This window comes from Pan paniscus, chromosome 8, assembly GCF_029289425.2.
Source record: "Pan paniscus chromosome 8, NHGRI_mPanPan1-v2.0_pri, whole genome shotgun sequence".
NCBI classification, from domain to species: domain Eukaryota; kingdom Metazoa; phylum Chordata; class Mammalia; order Primates; family Hominidae; genus Pan; species Pan paniscus.
In genome coordinates this window covers 55,908,192-55,924,735 of record NC_073257.2, presented here as the reverse complement: position 1 = coordinate 55,924,735, position 16,544 = coordinate 55,908,192, and the positions used below count along the sequence as shown (strand labels likewise).

The 16,544-nt window shown below is 59.6% G+C and overlaps 1 protein-coding gene across 3 annotated transcripts in view; it reads left to right on the top strand.

Annotated features, from left to right (window-relative positions):
* Positions 1-16,006, top strand: part of RASGEF1A (RasGEF domain family member 1A) — a 72,543-nt gene extending 56,537 nt beyond the window's left edge. For all 3 annotated transcript variants that reach the window (XM_034930371.3, XM_034930372.3, XM_057298857.2), the window contains exons 2-13: positions 4,339-4,542; positions 7,102-7,224; positions 8,602-8,739; positions 9,656-9,877; positions 10,286-10,360; positions 10,774-10,866; positions 11,348-11,450; positions 11,530-11,609; positions 12,348-12,539; positions 13,444-13,567; positions 13,995-14,067; positions 14,275-16,006. In XM_034930371.3, coding sequence (XP_034786262.1) covers positions 4,345-4,542; positions 7,102-7,224; positions 8,602-8,739; positions 9,656-9,877; positions 10,286-10,360; positions 10,774-10,866; positions 11,348-11,450; positions 11,530-11,609; positions 12,348-12,539; positions 13,444-13,567; positions 13,995-14,067; positions 14,275-14,299 — 1,446 coding nt within the window. In that variant the 5' untranslated portion in view covers positions 4,339-4,344 and the 3' untranslated portion in view covers positions 14,300-16,006. The remainder of the gene's footprint in view (positions 1-4,338; positions 4,543-7,101; positions 7,225-8,601; positions 8,740-9,655; positions 9,878-10,285; positions 10,361-10,773; positions 10,867-11,347; positions 11,451-11,529; positions 11,610-12,347; positions 12,540-13,443; positions 13,568-13,994; positions 14,068-14,274) is intronic.
* The last annotated feature ends 538 nt before the right edge of the window (positions 16,007-16,544 follow it).

The following is a 16,544-nucleotide window of genomic DNA, read 5'->3' as shown; positions in this document are numbered from 1 at the left end:
TTTATTGATTGATTGAGGCAGGGTCTGGCTCCATTGCCCAGGCTGGAGTGCAGTGGTGTGATCAGGGCTCACTGCAGCCTCAACCTCCTGGGCTCAAGTGATCCTCCTGCCTCAGCTCCCCAAGTAGCTGGAACCACAGGCCTGTGCCACCACACCTGGCTAATTTTTTTTGAATGTTAGTAGAGACAGGGGTCTCTATGTTACCCAGGCTTGTCTCCAACTCCTGAGTTGAAGGGATCCATCCACCTCGGCCTCCCAAATTGCTGGGATTACAGGCATGAGCCTGCGTACCTGGCCCCTGCTCTGAGTTAGCCGGTGCAGCTTACCTGGAGGCTGAGGCTCTCACACAGGTGGGCTTCCCGGGCCTTCCATTCACCTGCACATGATTCACCTGGTGTCTTGCTCAGCAGCAGATGTGACCCAGCAGGCCTGGCCTGGAACTTGAGATCTGCTCTTTGACAATCGACAGGTCATGCTGTAGCTGCAGGTCCAGTGGCCACACTTGGAACTGAGAGGCTGTAGGGGAAGGGTCTAGAACGCCAGTGTGCAGCTGAGCTACCTGAAAGGGGAGCACTGGGCCCACTCCAACCAGTTTCTGGCTCAGGAGAAGGTACTGCTCCTGCTCTGGGGACCACACCTGGCCTTAGAGCATCCATGCAGGGTCTGGCTCTCTGGGGTCAGGGTGGCCTGCTCTGTCCAGGCCAGCCCCAGCTGGACTTGGGGTGGAGGTGATGGTTCCCACAAATGCTGGTTGAGCAAGCTGGCCCGCCACAGCCCTATCTCTGCCTAGCCCTGGGGGGGCTTCCTGAGCTCTCCACAGTGCCCAAACACAAAGGGCCAGTGTGTCTAGAATAAGCAGTGCCTCCTGTGTGGTCTGTAGGGGTGCTGAGCAATCATGCTGGTGGGAATCAGCTCCTGGGGGTGAGGAGGCACCTGGTGCCCAGCACCTTACACAGGGGCTCCTCTGATCTTCCCTGCAAACCTCTGAAGTAGTGCTCCCTGTGCCCATTTTACAGACAAAGAAGTTAAGGCTCCAAGGGTTTGAGGATCTTGACATAGCCAAGACAGGTGGTGGAGCCAGGCTCGGACTTGGGCTCCCTGCCTACCCCTGCTGCTTGCTCGGCATGAATCCTGGCACTGCTGCCCTCTGGCTGTGACCTGGGGCAGGTACTCAGCCCTTGTCTGCGTAAGGGAATAACGGGTTCTCTGGGAGCATAGGGGGTGACTGGGAAGAGTAACTGGGATTCTTCAACTGTAGCCTTGCGGTTTTCAGTGTTCAGCACCCTGGCCATCGCTGTATCATGATGGCTATTGCTGTGACTGGAGCCAAGAGCCCAGTGTGCAATTCTTCCTTGGGAAGGGGCCGCCTGGTGGTGGACACAGCTGTTCGGATACACAGGTTTGCAGCTGCCTGTAGAAGTGCCTGCCCCTGCTGTTGGGGCAAGGAGGAAGCAGGTGCAAGAACAAGCGGCCTCAGGGCTGGGTGGGGGTGGCCGGCAGGGGACCCCGCAGTGGAAGTGCTGTCATCATCACCATTTCACAGCTGGGAAGGTGGAGGGCTGGCCAGATGCACCCAGGAACAAGGAGTGGGCCTGCTGCAGGGCCAGGATTCCTGCCTGGGAAAAGCCATGTAGGGAACCTGCCTCTCCACTTGGCACTGAGCCCTGGAGACCCTCCTCAAAGTGCTCCGTGGCTGGGCAGGGTGGGCCCTGCTAGGTTTGTGCTTTCGGGGGTAGGGGCTCATGGGGCATCCCCCAGACCTGCAGGGTCTTGGTTTGTTGGATGCAGGAGACCTAGCCCTGGGCTGTGTCCCCAGGTGGGTCTCCAGGTAGGCAGGACAGAAGGAACCCAGAGCACCCCACCTCTCAGGTCAGTGCGGCTCCACACAGCCCCCCTCAGGCTCTGCTGCCTCCCCAAAGGGATTCTGAGCATGTGCAGAACCTCTGCTTGCCTGGGACACCCCTGCATGCTCCTCCTCCAGGCCCCCACCCTCGAAGGCGTGGACTTCCCAGCCCCTCTCTGGCTGCTGACCAGTGGGCTGGGTCCCCAGGATGGCTCCTCAACTCCTAGGCAGGCCTCCTAGCACTGAGGCAGGTCTCTCTGCAGGCTGGACATGGAGTGGCCTTGCCCTGTGGGGGATCGGCTGGGGCTGAGTTTGTGGGGTGTCAGAGTGCATCCCCCACATACTACCTCCTGACCAGAGCAGTCTGCAGTGGGAGAGGCCAGTGGCTCGGCAAATGCCCTCTCTGATGACCCCAAGAGCTTGGGGTGAGGAGGCCCAACTGACCAAGGTTACCACCTGCTGGTCGCCTTTTGAACCCAGAACTGTGTGATCTTGGGGAAGTTGTCCCGCAGTGCATTGGCCTCAGATGCCTGAGACAGTGCTGAGCAGCTGTGGGCAACAAGGGGTTTGTGAGCCCGCCTTCGTGACTTCATTGCACAAATGGTCACTGAGTGCCACCCTGAGCCAGCGATAGGATACACAGGTGAATGATACAGCCACTTCTGGCTTTGTGGGTCAACAGTCTAGGTTAAACCCAGGGAGGCTTCCTGGAGGTGGTGACACCTAGGCTGGACTTGGAACTCCTGGGGTTTCCTTAGTTGAGTTCCTTCCCACTGGGCCTCAGTTTCACCATCTGAAAAATGAAGGATTGGCTCACATCAGTGGTTCCTGGGCTGGAGTGGAGAGCGCGTTGGGGTACAGAAGCAGTCCACCCCAGAGTTTCTGACCAGCAGGTCTGGGGCTAGGCCTGAGAATGTGCATTCTAACTTGTGTGAGGCACCGCTGCAGGCCTGAGTTTGAGGGGAGCATTGTATGCGTCTGAGCCATGACCTCCCTGTCCTGGAGTGGGGGCAGCACTGAGCCTGGGGGCCTGGACATTCCACCCAGCGTCATCGTGGGGCCTTTGGTTGCGTTCTTGCTCTCCTTGCCAAAGACTTTCTAAGAATTCCAAGGAAACCTTTAGGTGTTTGGTGGGAAAACCAGTGACGTCTGGGCCAGATGCTCTTTTTTCCCTGGTGGGAGGGACAGGGACGTGCTGTGTGTGTGTGTGTGTGTGTGTGTGTGTTGACGTGGGGGGTGCGGGCAGGTGGTCCGCTCTCTCCTTGTAAGGCCCCTACAGGGCAGAGGCCCACGGTCCTGTCATGGCACTGAAGTAATCATGGCAACAATTTGCTCTGTGCAGTGGGGAAACTAAGGCCAAAATGGCAGGAGGGTCTCGCTTCTCCACCTGACCTCAGCCGCTGGCACCTGTGCTGCCTTCCCTTGAGGGCCAGGAGGTTGAGGCTGGCTCTGTGTGCAGGCAAGGCCACAGGCAGGCCACCTCTGGCCCTCAGGCTGGCAAATGCTGCATCGTCCAGTCCCCACTTGGCTCCTCCCCAGGCATGGCTGGCTGTCTGGGGCACTGGGGAAACAGGCCCAGAGGGCTTCAGACTCCCCTAGGCTTCACAAGAACTCCCAGCTGCAGGGTATGGTGAGACCCTGAGCCCCATCACAGCGGGCCATGCTGTGGAGGACAGTCCCAGTGTGGGCACCGAGGCCTCCAGGAGGCCCAGCTGCTCAGACATCTGCAGCTCAGGGGCACTCAGACTCACAGGCCCCAAAGCCAGTTCCAGATCTCTCTCTAGCCCTGCCCACAGCCCTGCCTCATACTGGTCAGCCACTCGGCCCAAGACCTTCACCATGTGGAGTGGCCCTGCTCGCCACTCCTGCTACCACCTGCCTGTGCAAGCTCTCCTTGGGCTGTGGCAAGACCCACCATCCACGTGGCAGCCACCATAAGTCAGACCACTGTGCTCAGAGCCCCAGGCTCCCACCTCAGTGAAGCAGCACATGCAGCCTGTGTGTCCGGCCCTGAGTCCTCAGACTGTCCTCCCAGCTCCCCGCTGCACACATCTCTGGGTCAGGACCTCGGCACTCACTGTACCTCATGCCTAGGGTGTTCCTTTCTTATCCTGGGAGCTGCGCGGCCAGCCCCATCAGTTGTTCACAGCCCTCTCACCCCAGGCAGCCCTGACTGCCCACCGCAGGCTCCCTGTCCCTTCTTGGACATTTTTCCCAGAGTTTCTCTTCTCTGCCGGCTTTGAGTGTCCAGGGCCCTGGAATGAGGTCTGGCCCACAGGGAGCTGAAGACACAGTGATCAGATGTGCAGCGGCTGGGGGACCACCGAGGAGCCCGCCTGCCCTGCCCTGGAATGGGGGTGCCCTCTGCCAGTGCCGCTGCGCCCCTGCCACGCACCCCTGCACACATGCATGCACGCTGCAGGCTGCCTGGGAGGAGGGTCTGTGGAGCTGTGGAGGCACCTTTGATGCCTCATGTCCTTGCTCTTTTCTCCCAGGAAACTATGCCCCAGACGTCCGTTGTCTTCTCCAGCATCCTTGGGCCCAGCTGTAGCGGACAGGTGCAGCCTGGCATGGGGGAGCATGGAGGCGGGGCCGGTGGCGGCTCCGGGGACCTCATCTTCCAAGATGGACGCCTCATCTCTGGGTCCCTGGAGGCCCTGATGGAGCACCTTGTTCCCACGGTGGACTATTACCCCGATGTGAGTACATGGGGCCTTGTGGAGTGAGACTAATGGGGTGACCTGGGCTCCAGGAGATGTCGGGTGTGGGAGGGAGGCCCCCACAGAGTGGTAGAGCTGGACAGGGCTGCAGGAGGGGCAGGGCAGTGGGGGGCCCAGACCCACCTCTAGGGCCTTCTCTGCCTTCTGCTCTGCATACACCCCCAGCTAGCAGGTGGCCTGGGGGAACCTGCTGTGACTTCCCTGCTGCTGCCCCAGGTAGGAGGAGATGATCCTAGGGACACGGGAAGCAGAAACACACAAGGGCCGAGCAGGGCCCTGAGTTCTGAGCAGGGCCTCCAAGGAGGAAGAGGAGTTTTAAAGGGCAAAGCCAGCACTTGGGGTCCTGGCGAGGGCACGCCCAGCCGAGGTCCTGGAGCCCAGGGCTGAGCTGGGAAGCTGGTTTGTACATAAACCCTGGTGGTCCAGAATGAAGAGGAGATGGGCTGAGCTGGGAAGCTGGTTTGTACATAAACCCTGGTGGTCCAGAATGAAGAGGAGATGGCCCGGCCTGCCCTGCCCTGTCAGCAGAGCGCTGTTCAGGCTGACTTGGGGACTGTTCTTAGGCAACAACCCTAATCCTCCCTTTTCACCTCAAGGTGGCATGATACAGTCTTGGAACAGAGAAAGTGTTCCCTTGTCAAGTGTGCCTTCCCTCCCCCTGGAGGGTGATGTCTCTTAGCAGCAGTGGCACTGGGCCTGCCAGCTCCCTCTTGTGAGCTGAGCATCTACCCTCTGGGAGGGCCAGTCCTGCCCGCATCATGCTATCCCCTCTCCCTCCCTGCCCTGCTTGTCAGCCTGGGAGTCAGACAGCTTGCAGGGAGGTGGGCGGGAGGGATGCTGCCCTCTAGCTTCCACTGAACGGGGCTGCAGTCAGCCTGGCTTCACCACCTGCCAGGCCTCCTCTGCCTTCCTGGGCTTTGGGTGAGGGGGCCTTGCCTTTCTGTTGCCCACTCCTCCTCCTCCTCCATCTGTCCTTCTGTCTGTCCCGTAAGCCCTGTCAGGGTTTGGCTGGGGCTGGAGATGGCAGTGCAGACAGGCTGGTGAGTGCCCACAGGGCAGAGCCAGGGGAGGGGCCCAAGGCCCTGAGGTAGTCCAGGGCAGGGCCGTCTGTGGGGCAGAGGCCTCATGCCACAGCTGGAGAAGCCACCCCTCTCAGAGGCCTACCCCAGAGGAGCCACCTTGGCGGTCACCCAGTGTGGTCCCTGTGCCCTGAGATCTGACCAGCTTCCCACGAGACTCCAGTTGGGCATTGGCTCCTCTGCCGAGCACCTACCCCTCCCCCGCCACCCCACCCTTCCCCATGTGCACCGGTAGCTGAACACACTCACACATGCACACAAACATGCACACATGGTCTCCATGCTCCTCCTTGGAGATGCACAGGCTCTCCCCTTGGGTGCCCTGCCCTTGGCCAAGAGCTCCATGGTGGGCCTTTCCTCCACGTCTTAGTTGTCTCCTTAGAAGGGGGACCCTGAGAGATGTGCTGGCTCTGACCCCTCAATTCGCCATGCTGCATAGCCTGGGGCAGGGCGTGGGAAGTTTGCAGGATGTTAGAGGAGTCCCTGATGCTCCAGTGAGGGCTGCGGTGGGCAGTGTCAGCCCAGGCCCCTGAGTCCTGCTCCAGGAGGCCTGTACTCCCAGCAAGCACAACCTGGCTTGCTTCTGGCTGGGGCAAGAAAAACCGGGTTATATGGGCTGGGAGTGGAGGCAGAGGCTTCTGGGCAGCCCAGCCTGCAGCAGCCACGTGGGGCAGAGTCCCTCTAGGGAGCCCCAGGCAGTCTCCTCAACCTGCAAGTCTACCCTGTCCACAAGCAGGAGCTAGAGTGAAGTTCCCACAGACATTGACCCTCATTAGACAAAAGGCCCAAGAACCCAGCCCACGAGGATCTCGATGGAAGGCACGTGGATGTGGTATGGAGGGGCCCTGCTCTGGCAGTCAGGGTCTAGGCCCAGAGCTGGTCAGAGAGTGCTGGGGCCCCCACCAGCATTGCCCCTCAGGCCCTGCCCCTGCTGATGGGGCCCCCGGCCCTGCTGATGGAGCCCCGCCCCTGATGATGAGGCCCCGCCCCATGGATCAGCCCTGCTCCCGACAGGCCCCGCTCCTGTGCCAACCTCCCTGCATCCCCCACCCTCCCCACCGCTGACCTCCAGCTCGGCCCACGAGGATCTGAAGCAGCAGCTGGCTTGCATCCTGGCGCAGCGAGCACCATGGAGCCCTACCAACGTCCCAGGCTGGGGTTAGCCCTATGGTGGCGTGGGGCAGAGAGGGGGAGAATCCCAGCGGAGGAAGACTGCTAGGAGGCCTGGGAGAGCTGCTGGGAGGCGGGGCTCGAGCCGTGCCTCCTAGGTAGGCAGGGCTGGGGTAGCAGTAAGAGGAGGAAGGGCCTGCAAGGCGAAGGGAACCGGGCAGGTGAAGGCATGGCCTCCGGACCGGCGGTGCTGGGCCTGGGAGGCAGCCGGGCCAGGTGAAGCAGCGCGGTGAGCCCCCGGGGGCCTGCCTCACCCTCCCTCCGCCCTCTCTCCGTCTCCTGCCTTCAGAGGACGTACATCTTCACCTTTCTCCTGAGCTCCCGGGTCTTTATGCCCCCTCATGACCTGCTGGCCCGCGTGGGGCAGATCTGCGTGGAGCAGAAGCAGCAGCTGGAAGCCGGGCCTGAAAAGGTGAGGCGGGGCCTGGCTGGGGCACGGGCGGGGGCAGGGGGCAGGAGGCGAGGTCAAGGCTAGGGGCTGGAGGCATGGGGCGGGGTTCACGGTAGAGCTGGGGGATGGGGTCAGGGCTAGAGTTGGGGCTTGGCCTGGCTGGGACTGTGGGATGGGGTCCAGGGTGGGGCCAGGGGGTGGGGTCAGGGTTAGGGTTGAGGCGTGGCCTGGCTGGGGCAGGGTCGGGGTCAAGGCTAGGGTTGGGCGTGGCCTAGCTGGGGCTGCAGGGTGGGGTCCAGGGTGGGACCAGGGGGCGGGGTCATGGCTAGGGTTGGGGCGGGGTCATGGCTAGGGTTGGGGCGTGGCCTGGCTGGGGCGGTGGGGTCTCGGGGCAGGGTCAGTGCTAGGGTTAGGCACGGCCTGGCTGGGCTGGTGGGGCCTGGGGGCGGGGTCAGGGCTAGGGTTGGGGCGTGGCCTGGCTGGGGCTGTGGGGCGGGTCTGAGTTGGGGCGTGACGCCACACCAGGCTGGGGTGAGGTCTGGGCTGGAGCTGTGGGTTGGGTCCGGGTTAGGGGCGTGGTGGGAGCGGGTGGTGGGGGGCCTAGGCTGGCAACGTGGGCGGAATCCGCTGGTTTGGAGGCTGTGCGGCGTGGGCGAAGAAAGCTGCAGAGTTGCGGGCTGGGTGGTGCGGGGGCCGGGGGCGGGGTCCAGCGGTCTGAGTGGGCTGGTGTGGGCTGGCGCGGAGTCTTGGCTGGCGCAGGAGGGGCTTGGCCTGTGGTGCGTTCTGGGGGATTGGAGGATGGGGGCGCGGCGCCTGAGCATCGGGCACAGTCCCCTCTCCCCGGGGGCAGAGGCCGCGCGGGCATCTTCCGAGAGGGTCGGAGTCGTTTCAGCCAAGAGGGCCAGTCCCCATGCCCTAGGCCCTGTGCTGGGTGGGGTCGTGCATGCCTGTGGACTAGGGCGCGGGAGCGCGTCGCCTCCCCTCGGGGTCACACCCCTTTCAGCGCTGTCGCCCTGCTTTCAACCACAGGGGGCAGACGGGAGCTCTCCTCTAACTGGATGGCTTGGCTTGGGTTATTTTACTGTATTGCTTTTATGGGTAACTTCTAATTATAGCAAATGGAATTAGTTTTTTGTCACCTTAGAGATGGGGTGGGTTTTTTTAATATAAGTTTATTTAAGTGAAAAAGAAAGTCAACTTAAGGGGAAGGAAGAAGGAACCAAACAGGAGTCATGTGGCGGTTCAGGTTTGGCCAAACCGCAGGTGGCACGCAGTTGGGGGCTGTGCCCAGCACAGGGCCTGGGGTGTGGCTTGGGGATGTGGGAAGCTTGCACCATTTGCCATCTAGTACCCTACTCTGCCCTGTGGGGCCTTACTCTGTATCCCCTGCTGCCCCAGGCCAAGCTGAAGTCTTTCTCAGCCAAGATCGTGCAGCTCCTGAAGGAGTGGACGGAGGCCTTCCCCTATGACTTCCAGGATGAGAAGGCCATGGCCGAGCTGAAAGCCATCACACACCGTGTCACCCAGTGTGATGAGGTGAGTGCTCCCTGGGCTCTGGCCAGGGTCTTTGGGTGTGTGCCAGGGTCTGCCCTCGGGAGGGTGGGGGCTTCGGGGACAACTCTGTATGTGGTCCCCTTCCATGTTACTCCCCCAGGAGGGTTGCTGGCTGGCCCCATTCAACCTCCCTTCCCCCAGATGACAGCTCAGCTGGCCAGCAGTGGGCCAGGGTCACCCATGATACTGCAAGCAGGGACCTTGCAGCCCGGTTGCGGGCCTGGCAATCATTGTCTCAACCCTCTCCTGGCCCTTGCTGTCCTTGTCCCTGGAGTGGGAGCCTATTGAGAGTTTGTAAGGCTCTGCCTGTCTTGGATTAGTGAGAGGTGGGGGTAAGGCTTTAAATCGGTCTCCCATTTTTCAAATGTCTTCACCTTTGCCTTTGGTGGAGAGAGAACTGGAGATGCCTGGGCCAACTGGGCCTCCACAGTGGAAGCATTCCCTGTGCTTAGCAGCTCCTGTTCACCCCGAGTACTCCAGGAGGAGCCAGGGACCCCAGGCTGCTCCCAACTAGGGGGCAGAGACTCCTGGCTTTGGCAGAAGCCTTTCCCATGCCTTGAACTGTTCTATGGGCTGCTCCTGCTGCAGGAAGCAGCTCAGTGGGCCGCCTCTGAAAAAGCCATGCTTTTCAGACCCAGAAGCTCAGTCTTGAGCCTGTCTCTGCCCTTAGCCTTGCCCTGCAGCAGGACAGCCCACTGAGACCCCTCCTCAGCAGTCCTCAGAGGAGCCCATGCTGTGCCCCACTTTGTCCTTGAAGGCCTGAAGGCTGCGGTTTAGATAGGGGCTGTGGGCTCACGTTGGTCAGGCACATCCCTGGAGGTGAGATGGATCCTACCCACAGTGGTGGTGGCCTTGCTGCCAGCCCATGCTGGCACCCTTATTGCCCTTGACCCCACAGGAGAATGGCACAGTGAAGAAGGCCATTGCCCAGATGACGCAGAGCCTGTTGCTGTCCCTGGCTGCCCGGAGCCAGCTCCAGGAACTGCGAGAGAAGCTCCGGCCACCGGCTGTAGACAAGGGGCCCATCCTCAAGACCAAGCCACCGGCCGCCCAGAAGGACATCCTGGGCGTGTGCTGCGACCCCCTGGTGCTGGCCCAGCAGCTGACTCACATTGAGCTGGTCAGTGCTGCCTCATGCCCTGACTGGGGGGTGGGGGCCGTGGGACCACAGTGCCTCTTTCAGCACAGCACTTCAGGCCCCTGCTAGTCACACTGAGCCATCAGGGAAGCCCGCTTGCCAGCCCTGACTGCCACACTTCATGCCAGATGTGTGTCCGTCTGAGTGGTGGGCACCTCTGTGCCTGGCACTCACGTCCTCAGGAACACAGCAGTGCTGTGTCAGTGGGAGGAGCTGGAGCAGTGTCGTCCTGCAGTGGGGACTGCAGTGGCCCTAGGATGGAGGACTGGCCTGGGAGGAGTTGAAGGTCCTGTGCCCTGGGCAGCTCCTCTCCCTGTCCGCATGCCTATGCAGTGCTGTCCCTTCTCCAGGGGAAGCTTGTCACCTTCCCTTTGCTATCTTCCACCCCAGGACAGGGTCAGCAGCATTTACCCTGAGGACTTGATGCAGATCGTCAGCCACATGGACTCCTTGGACAACCACAGGGTAAGTGGGCCAAGGCCTGCGGCACCCCTGCCAGCCCTGTCTGCCCAGCACTTGCGCTCCATGCAGGGTGGGTGTGGGCCTCACTCAGCACGCCCCGAGCGTCTCCGGAGTGCTGGGCCATGAGCCCCGATGGATGTGGCACTGGCCCTCCTAGCACCTGCTTCAAGAGGCAGCACCTGCTCCAAGATGGCTGTGCTGGTCATGGATGATGAGTGCTGGGAGAGGTCACAGATTTGGGCCAGGGAGCCAGCCTGGCCTGCCAGCCCTGCACTGGGCAGCAAGGAGCAGGCAGGCATGATCGAGGCTGCTGCGGTGCAGGCTGAGCCATAGCTGGGGACCAGGGCCAGCTGTGGGGACTGAGTTGTCCAGCCACGGTCCTCCAGGCCCCCTATGACCTGCTGTGTCCTTTCCAGTGCCGAGGGGACCTGACCAAGACCTACAGCCTGGAGGCCTATGACAACTGGTTCAACTGCCTGAGCATGCTGGTGGCCACTGAGGTGTGCCGGGTAAGTGCCCACGGCAGACATGGTGGGGTGGCTGCCATGCCCACCCCCAGTGAGACCCTGATCTTGCCCCAGGAGTTAGATGATGGAACTTTAAGAGTGAATGCACAAAGTCCCTGTTGCATTGTCAGGGCCTTGGTGGTCCCCCAACCCCGACATACAGCGATTCCTTCAATGACAACAGACACCCCATCCGTGGAGTGCTCCCCTTGTGCCCAGCACCATTTTTCTCGCCTGTGTGAGGCTTTGCCAGCCCTCACAGCCCTCTGGGGCAGATGGTGCCTTCCCTTTGATGACTGAGGAGCCTGAGCATAGGCCGTGCACATGTCTGGGCCTCCCAGACGCAGCCATGGACCTGGACCAGCCCGCTGTGGCCAGAAGCTAAGTCCCGAGGTCCTCCCTGCCCCTCTGTTCCTCTGCCCGGCGGCCCCAGCTCCTGCTGTCCCCTGGCAGCGCCATGCTGAGATCACCTGCCACCTTCCAGGTGGTGAAGAAGAAACACCGGACCCGCATGTTGGAGTTCTTCATTGATGTGGCCCGGGAGTGCTTCAACATCGGGAACTTCAACTCCATGATGGCCATCATCTGTGAGTGACTGGGCACCCAGGGTGGGGCTGCTGCATGGCCCACCCCCCCGGCCCTGACCCTACCTGCTGTCCTCTGCAGCTGGCATGAACCTCAGTCCTGTGGCAAGGCTGAAGAAAACTTGGTCCAAGGTCAAGACAGCCAAGTTTGATGTCTTGGAGGTAGGCACCTGAGCCCCTGTCACAGCTGCGAGCTGCACCCATTTCGTCCCGCAATGGCCCGAAGGGGGCCCTGACAGTGGGGGTGGGGGGCTGCCCTCCTCTCCCTGGGGCTAGCACCTACAGTGCTGGCTGAGCTGGCCTGGCATGTTCGTCCTCCAGCAGTGGGGACTTAAGTTGTCCTCGGTTACTTCAGGCAGACCCGGCATCACCTAAGGCGAGTTCCAGAGTGGAATGCGGTTAAGCAAGAGTTTGACAAGAGTGGGGTTGTGTTGGAAGACACTGCCTTTTCCTTGGTCAGTGTCTCCAGGTCCTGGTTGGTCTAGATGGCCCAGAGGCTGGCAGACAGGGTCACCTGCAGCCTTCCTCAGATGTGTTTGACCACAGAGTCCATTTTTGCAAAGCATGTGTCTTGTGGAGCTGGTCAGGTCTGGGAGGTGTTGATCTAAGTAGAGGAGCAAAGGGAAGTCTTGAAGGAAGGAGGGCGAGGGTCAGGCCTGGCAGGCAGGGCAGTGACACTTCTGTGGCTTTCCAGAGGATGCCAGGACCTGAACTCAGAAGCCCTGGCCCCAGGGCTCAGCCAGGCACCCTTGGGCGTCCCCTCCCCCGTGCTAACTCCCAGGCTGCCCAGGGGCCAGGTGCCTTCTCTGTCTGCTGCCTCCTGCTCTGCAGAGGGGCGTCTGGAGCAGGTCGGAGGGGCATGGGGCTGTGATGCTCACCAGGTCCTCCCTGTGCCCACAGCATCACATGGACCCGTCCAGCAACTTCTGCAACTACCGTACAGCCCTGCAGGGGGCCACACAGAGGTCCCAGATGGCCAACAGCAGCCGTGAAAAGATCGTCATCCCTGTGTTCAACCTCTTCGTTAAGGACATCTACTTCCTGCACAAAATCCATACCAACCACCTGCCCAACGGGCACATTAACTTCAAGGTGAGCTCATCCCAGCACAGGGCAGGCCAGGCGGAAACTGTCTGAGCTACTGGAGCCGCCAGGCATTAGCCCTGGGTCAGGATCTGTGGGTTTCCTGAGCCCTGCCTGAGGTTCACAAGGGCCTTCAAGACTGAAAGCCTCATAGTGGGTCACGGGGTGCTGTTTGACTGCAAGGTATGAGGTGCGCCTGCCTGTACTTCTAGGTGGATGGCCTAGTTGCAGAGCTTGGAGTCACAGGGAATTGTATTTATCCAGGACCGTGGTTCCAGCCTGGCCCTACCAGGGAGAGAGCCCTGTCCACCCCTGTGGGATTGGAGGTCAGGAGGGGTTTAGATAGGAAGGGACTTGAGCAGGGAGGAGGCGGCAGAGAATTCTAGATGGAAGTGAAGAGCCTGCCTCGTGGGCCTGAGGGCACCTGGTGAGGATGGGAGGGTGGGACATAGGTGGCAGGGCAGGTGTAGGTGGCTGTGGGCTGCCGGATGCCTACCTCACACAGGTGAGGTGTGGGCAGGAGCTGGGATCCTTCCGAAGGTCCCAGAGAGGGGACATCATGACACGTTCTGGTTGGCGCCACTGGGCTGGGTTTGGATGGGGTGCCTGCCTCAGGCTGGAGTTATCAGTGGGGCCTTCTTTGGGTCCCTGCACAGACAGGCAGAGACCCTGCTGCCGGCCTGATGGCCCAGGTGGAGGGCCAGACAGAGTGGCCTTGGGGGACACCTGCTGGCTCTGAGGCTGCATGGCGTGCCACCATGGCCACAGGGTCAGCGTGCAGGGCCACTGTCCCATCTTGCTGGGACCAGTGAAGTGAGCAGGAGACTGAGGCCAAAACCTACGTCCCCTGCCCTGACCGAGGGTTTGGTGCTTAAGGTGACAGATGAACATCAGTTGGTTTTGCTCCCTTCAGAAATTCTGGGAGATCTCCAGACAGATCCATGAGTTCATGACATGGACACAGGTAGAGTGTCCTTTCGAGAAGGACAAGAAGATTCAGAGTTACCTGCTCACGGCGCCCATCTACAGCGAGGAAGGTGAGGGCTGCCTCCCAACGCAGCATGCCTCCCTCCCCACCTGACTCCTTGTCCAGGCCCGGTGCTCTTTGGGGTTGCCCTGGGAGATGGCCTGCTGGCTGCTCCATGCCACACAGGGCTGGCTCTGCTCGCAGGGGTGAGTGTGCATGAGAGTGGGTCATGGGATGGATGGAAGAGAAGGACAAGAGACTCAGTTTCCAGCAGCCACTGGAGAGGGTCACATGGGCTTAGGTCAGGTGCTGCAACACGAGGAACCTTCCTAGAGTCCCCAACAGGCAGCCTGAGAGCCCCGCACAGCAGAGAACTGTGTTCAGCCCAGCCAGAGGTCACAGTCCCCTTGTGCTGGGCTGTACTCCTGAAGGGACAGCTGGGTTCAGGCAGACACTGCATGGGGACACAGGCTCTGAGGGACTTTCCCGTCTCTCAGCTCTCTTCGTCGCCTCCTTTGAAAGTGAGGGTCCCGAGAACCACATGGAAAAAGACAGCTGGAAGACCCTCAGGTAGGAGGGCGTCAGGAACATGGGAGTCTGTAAGGAAGAGGGAGGACTCAGGGTGGGCACGAGGGTTACCCTCCTGGAAAGGGAGCCTGGGCACTGCCGCGTCCCTGGTCCAGGGTCCCTGGTGCATGTTTGGTGGGAGGCTGAGGATGGCTTGGACCCAAGCCGCCCTGCTCGGGCCTGAGCACTGCTTGTCCCGTCCCCCTCTAGGACCACCCTTCTGAACAGAGCCTGAGGCGGATGCAGCCCGCGACGCCAGAGGAAGCATGTGCACTAACTGGGTTTAAATTTTGACTGATGTGGGTTGAGATGAGGAGGCCTCACTGGTTGGGGTCCATTTTGTATATAACTTTTATGAGAAAAAAATGGTAATTATTTCACGCATCAACCTTTGGCACTTACAAAGTTTTTTTTGTTTATTTTAAATAACAGGGCAGGGCCCTGCTTTGGGGAGGGAGAGGGGAGAGTATCATGGGAGATGGTATCCATGATAACATCTTATTCTAATGAAATGTAGATTTTTATTTTCTACTTTTGATTATTAACATCTTATGAAAAAAATATTTTAAAAAACCCAGCCAAAACCAACGTGAGCCCTGCCTGCTCGGACGCCTTTCCAGCCAGTGTCTCTGACGTCGGGGTTAGTGCCTTAGAGGGTACTGGGGTCTGGTCTTCCTGCTCTGTGGTTTGGGCTGTGGTGAGTCCCACTCCACCTGGGCGCCTGCCCTCAGGAGCCTGGGCTGCGAGGCTCCATAGGAGGGCTGGTGGCTGGGAGGTCGCATCCGCACACTTCTGGAAGTGAGCCTTTGAGTACGGGCTGTCCAAAGTTTACATTTTCATTTTCCTTTCAGGGATTTGTGGGGTCAGGGAGGGGCAGGGGGCACCTGGCAGCATATTTTCTGTGACAATGTGTCCAGCAAATCATTCTTCAACTACATTTTAGAAAGGAGGAAATCTAAAATAAGGTAAGGGAGCGAAGCATGGAGTTGTCAGTTTTCTGGGCTGTGACTGAAAGACACACTGAGCTGTGATGAAGAAAAATACATGGCCGACTCCAGGGTGGTGACATTTAGAGCTAGTCTTGAAACCTATCTACAGAGGGGAGGGCAGCCAACAGCCCTCTTCCCACCTGGGTAGGCAGCGCCCTAATTGGAATTGGAAACAGAAAATTCGCCAGGCCATACTGCTGGAGCCCATTCAGATAAAACTGCCCAATACTGAGAGGTGTTTTCTACACCCAGCTAGAGGAGCACACTCCATTTTCCCAAGTCTGACTTCGTGGTGTGAGCCCTGGGCCCTACTGACCATGGCGCAGGACAGCTGTCCTTCAGAAAGCACACGGTCAATCCACGTGGACCGTCTCCCTCGCAGGAACTCCACATCCTTGTCCCTCTCTGCATTCCCGGTTTCTGCAGGAGCCTTGATCAATGGGGAAGCCTGAGTGAGGATGGGCCAGGTCCCAATTCCCAAAGCTCCTGGAAGAGCCTGAAGATATTGGGAGAGGCTGGGCCTGGGGAGGAGGCGGCCCTGGGCCCGCTGCCTATGCCTCTGGTCCTGGGTGGAGCAGGAATAGTTCCACTGTATTGTCACAGTGTGTTTGCACTTTCTGAGGTTCTAGCTAGTACAGATTGTATATTGATAGTACATATTGCTTTGTTTATGTCTTTGAGATGAGAAAGGCTTAAAACTTGAGAATATATATTTGGAATACAGCCTTAGAACGGTTTCTGTACACATCCACGTGCACTTCATGGGTGATCAGTTCTAGTACCTACTTGAAACAGTGTCTGTCTGCTACTTTATTTTCCCAATTTGATACATACCCTGATTTGATGTTTTGGTATTTGAGATGAACTCTGAGTATGAAGCTGTACCATAATGCAGGACGTCAGTTTTGGTGTGACTGGACATACTTGCTTCAATAAAAGAATACATCACTCCCCTCCCTTGCCTGCTGTGTGTGTACAGTGAGGGGGTGGCCCTGCTGCTGGCTGGAGACATGGGTCCCCTGGGGCAGGGAGGAGGGTGAGGCTGCCAGGCCTGCTGTGGCCTTCCCAGGAGGGACTGGGCAAGAGACTTTTGTCTCCAGCTGGCAACACTTTGTGTGACAAAGGGCTTTCCACTGAATAAGGTGAGACTCGAAAGAAGCTATAGGAGGCATGTTCAGTCCTGCTTTCCTCATTGTGAGCTCCAAAAAGATGTCACTGGCTGCTGTATTGCATGGTCACATAAGTAAGTAAGTTCAGGATACCTAGTTAAGCCAGGCTGTATGGACTGTGTTACTGCAGAGGAGTCAGATGGCCTCTCTGGGGCAGGGGAGGTTGGAGAGCCCCTGGACGCGATCCTGCAGGGCAGCCTGCAGAATGCAGGTCTGGAGGGGCCACTCCTGGTGTCATGAGTTTTATACTCAAGCGCAACAGAGACGAGGGGTTCACTGGGGGAGCACATGAGAGCTCGGGAATTGAAGGAAAAGAACTAAG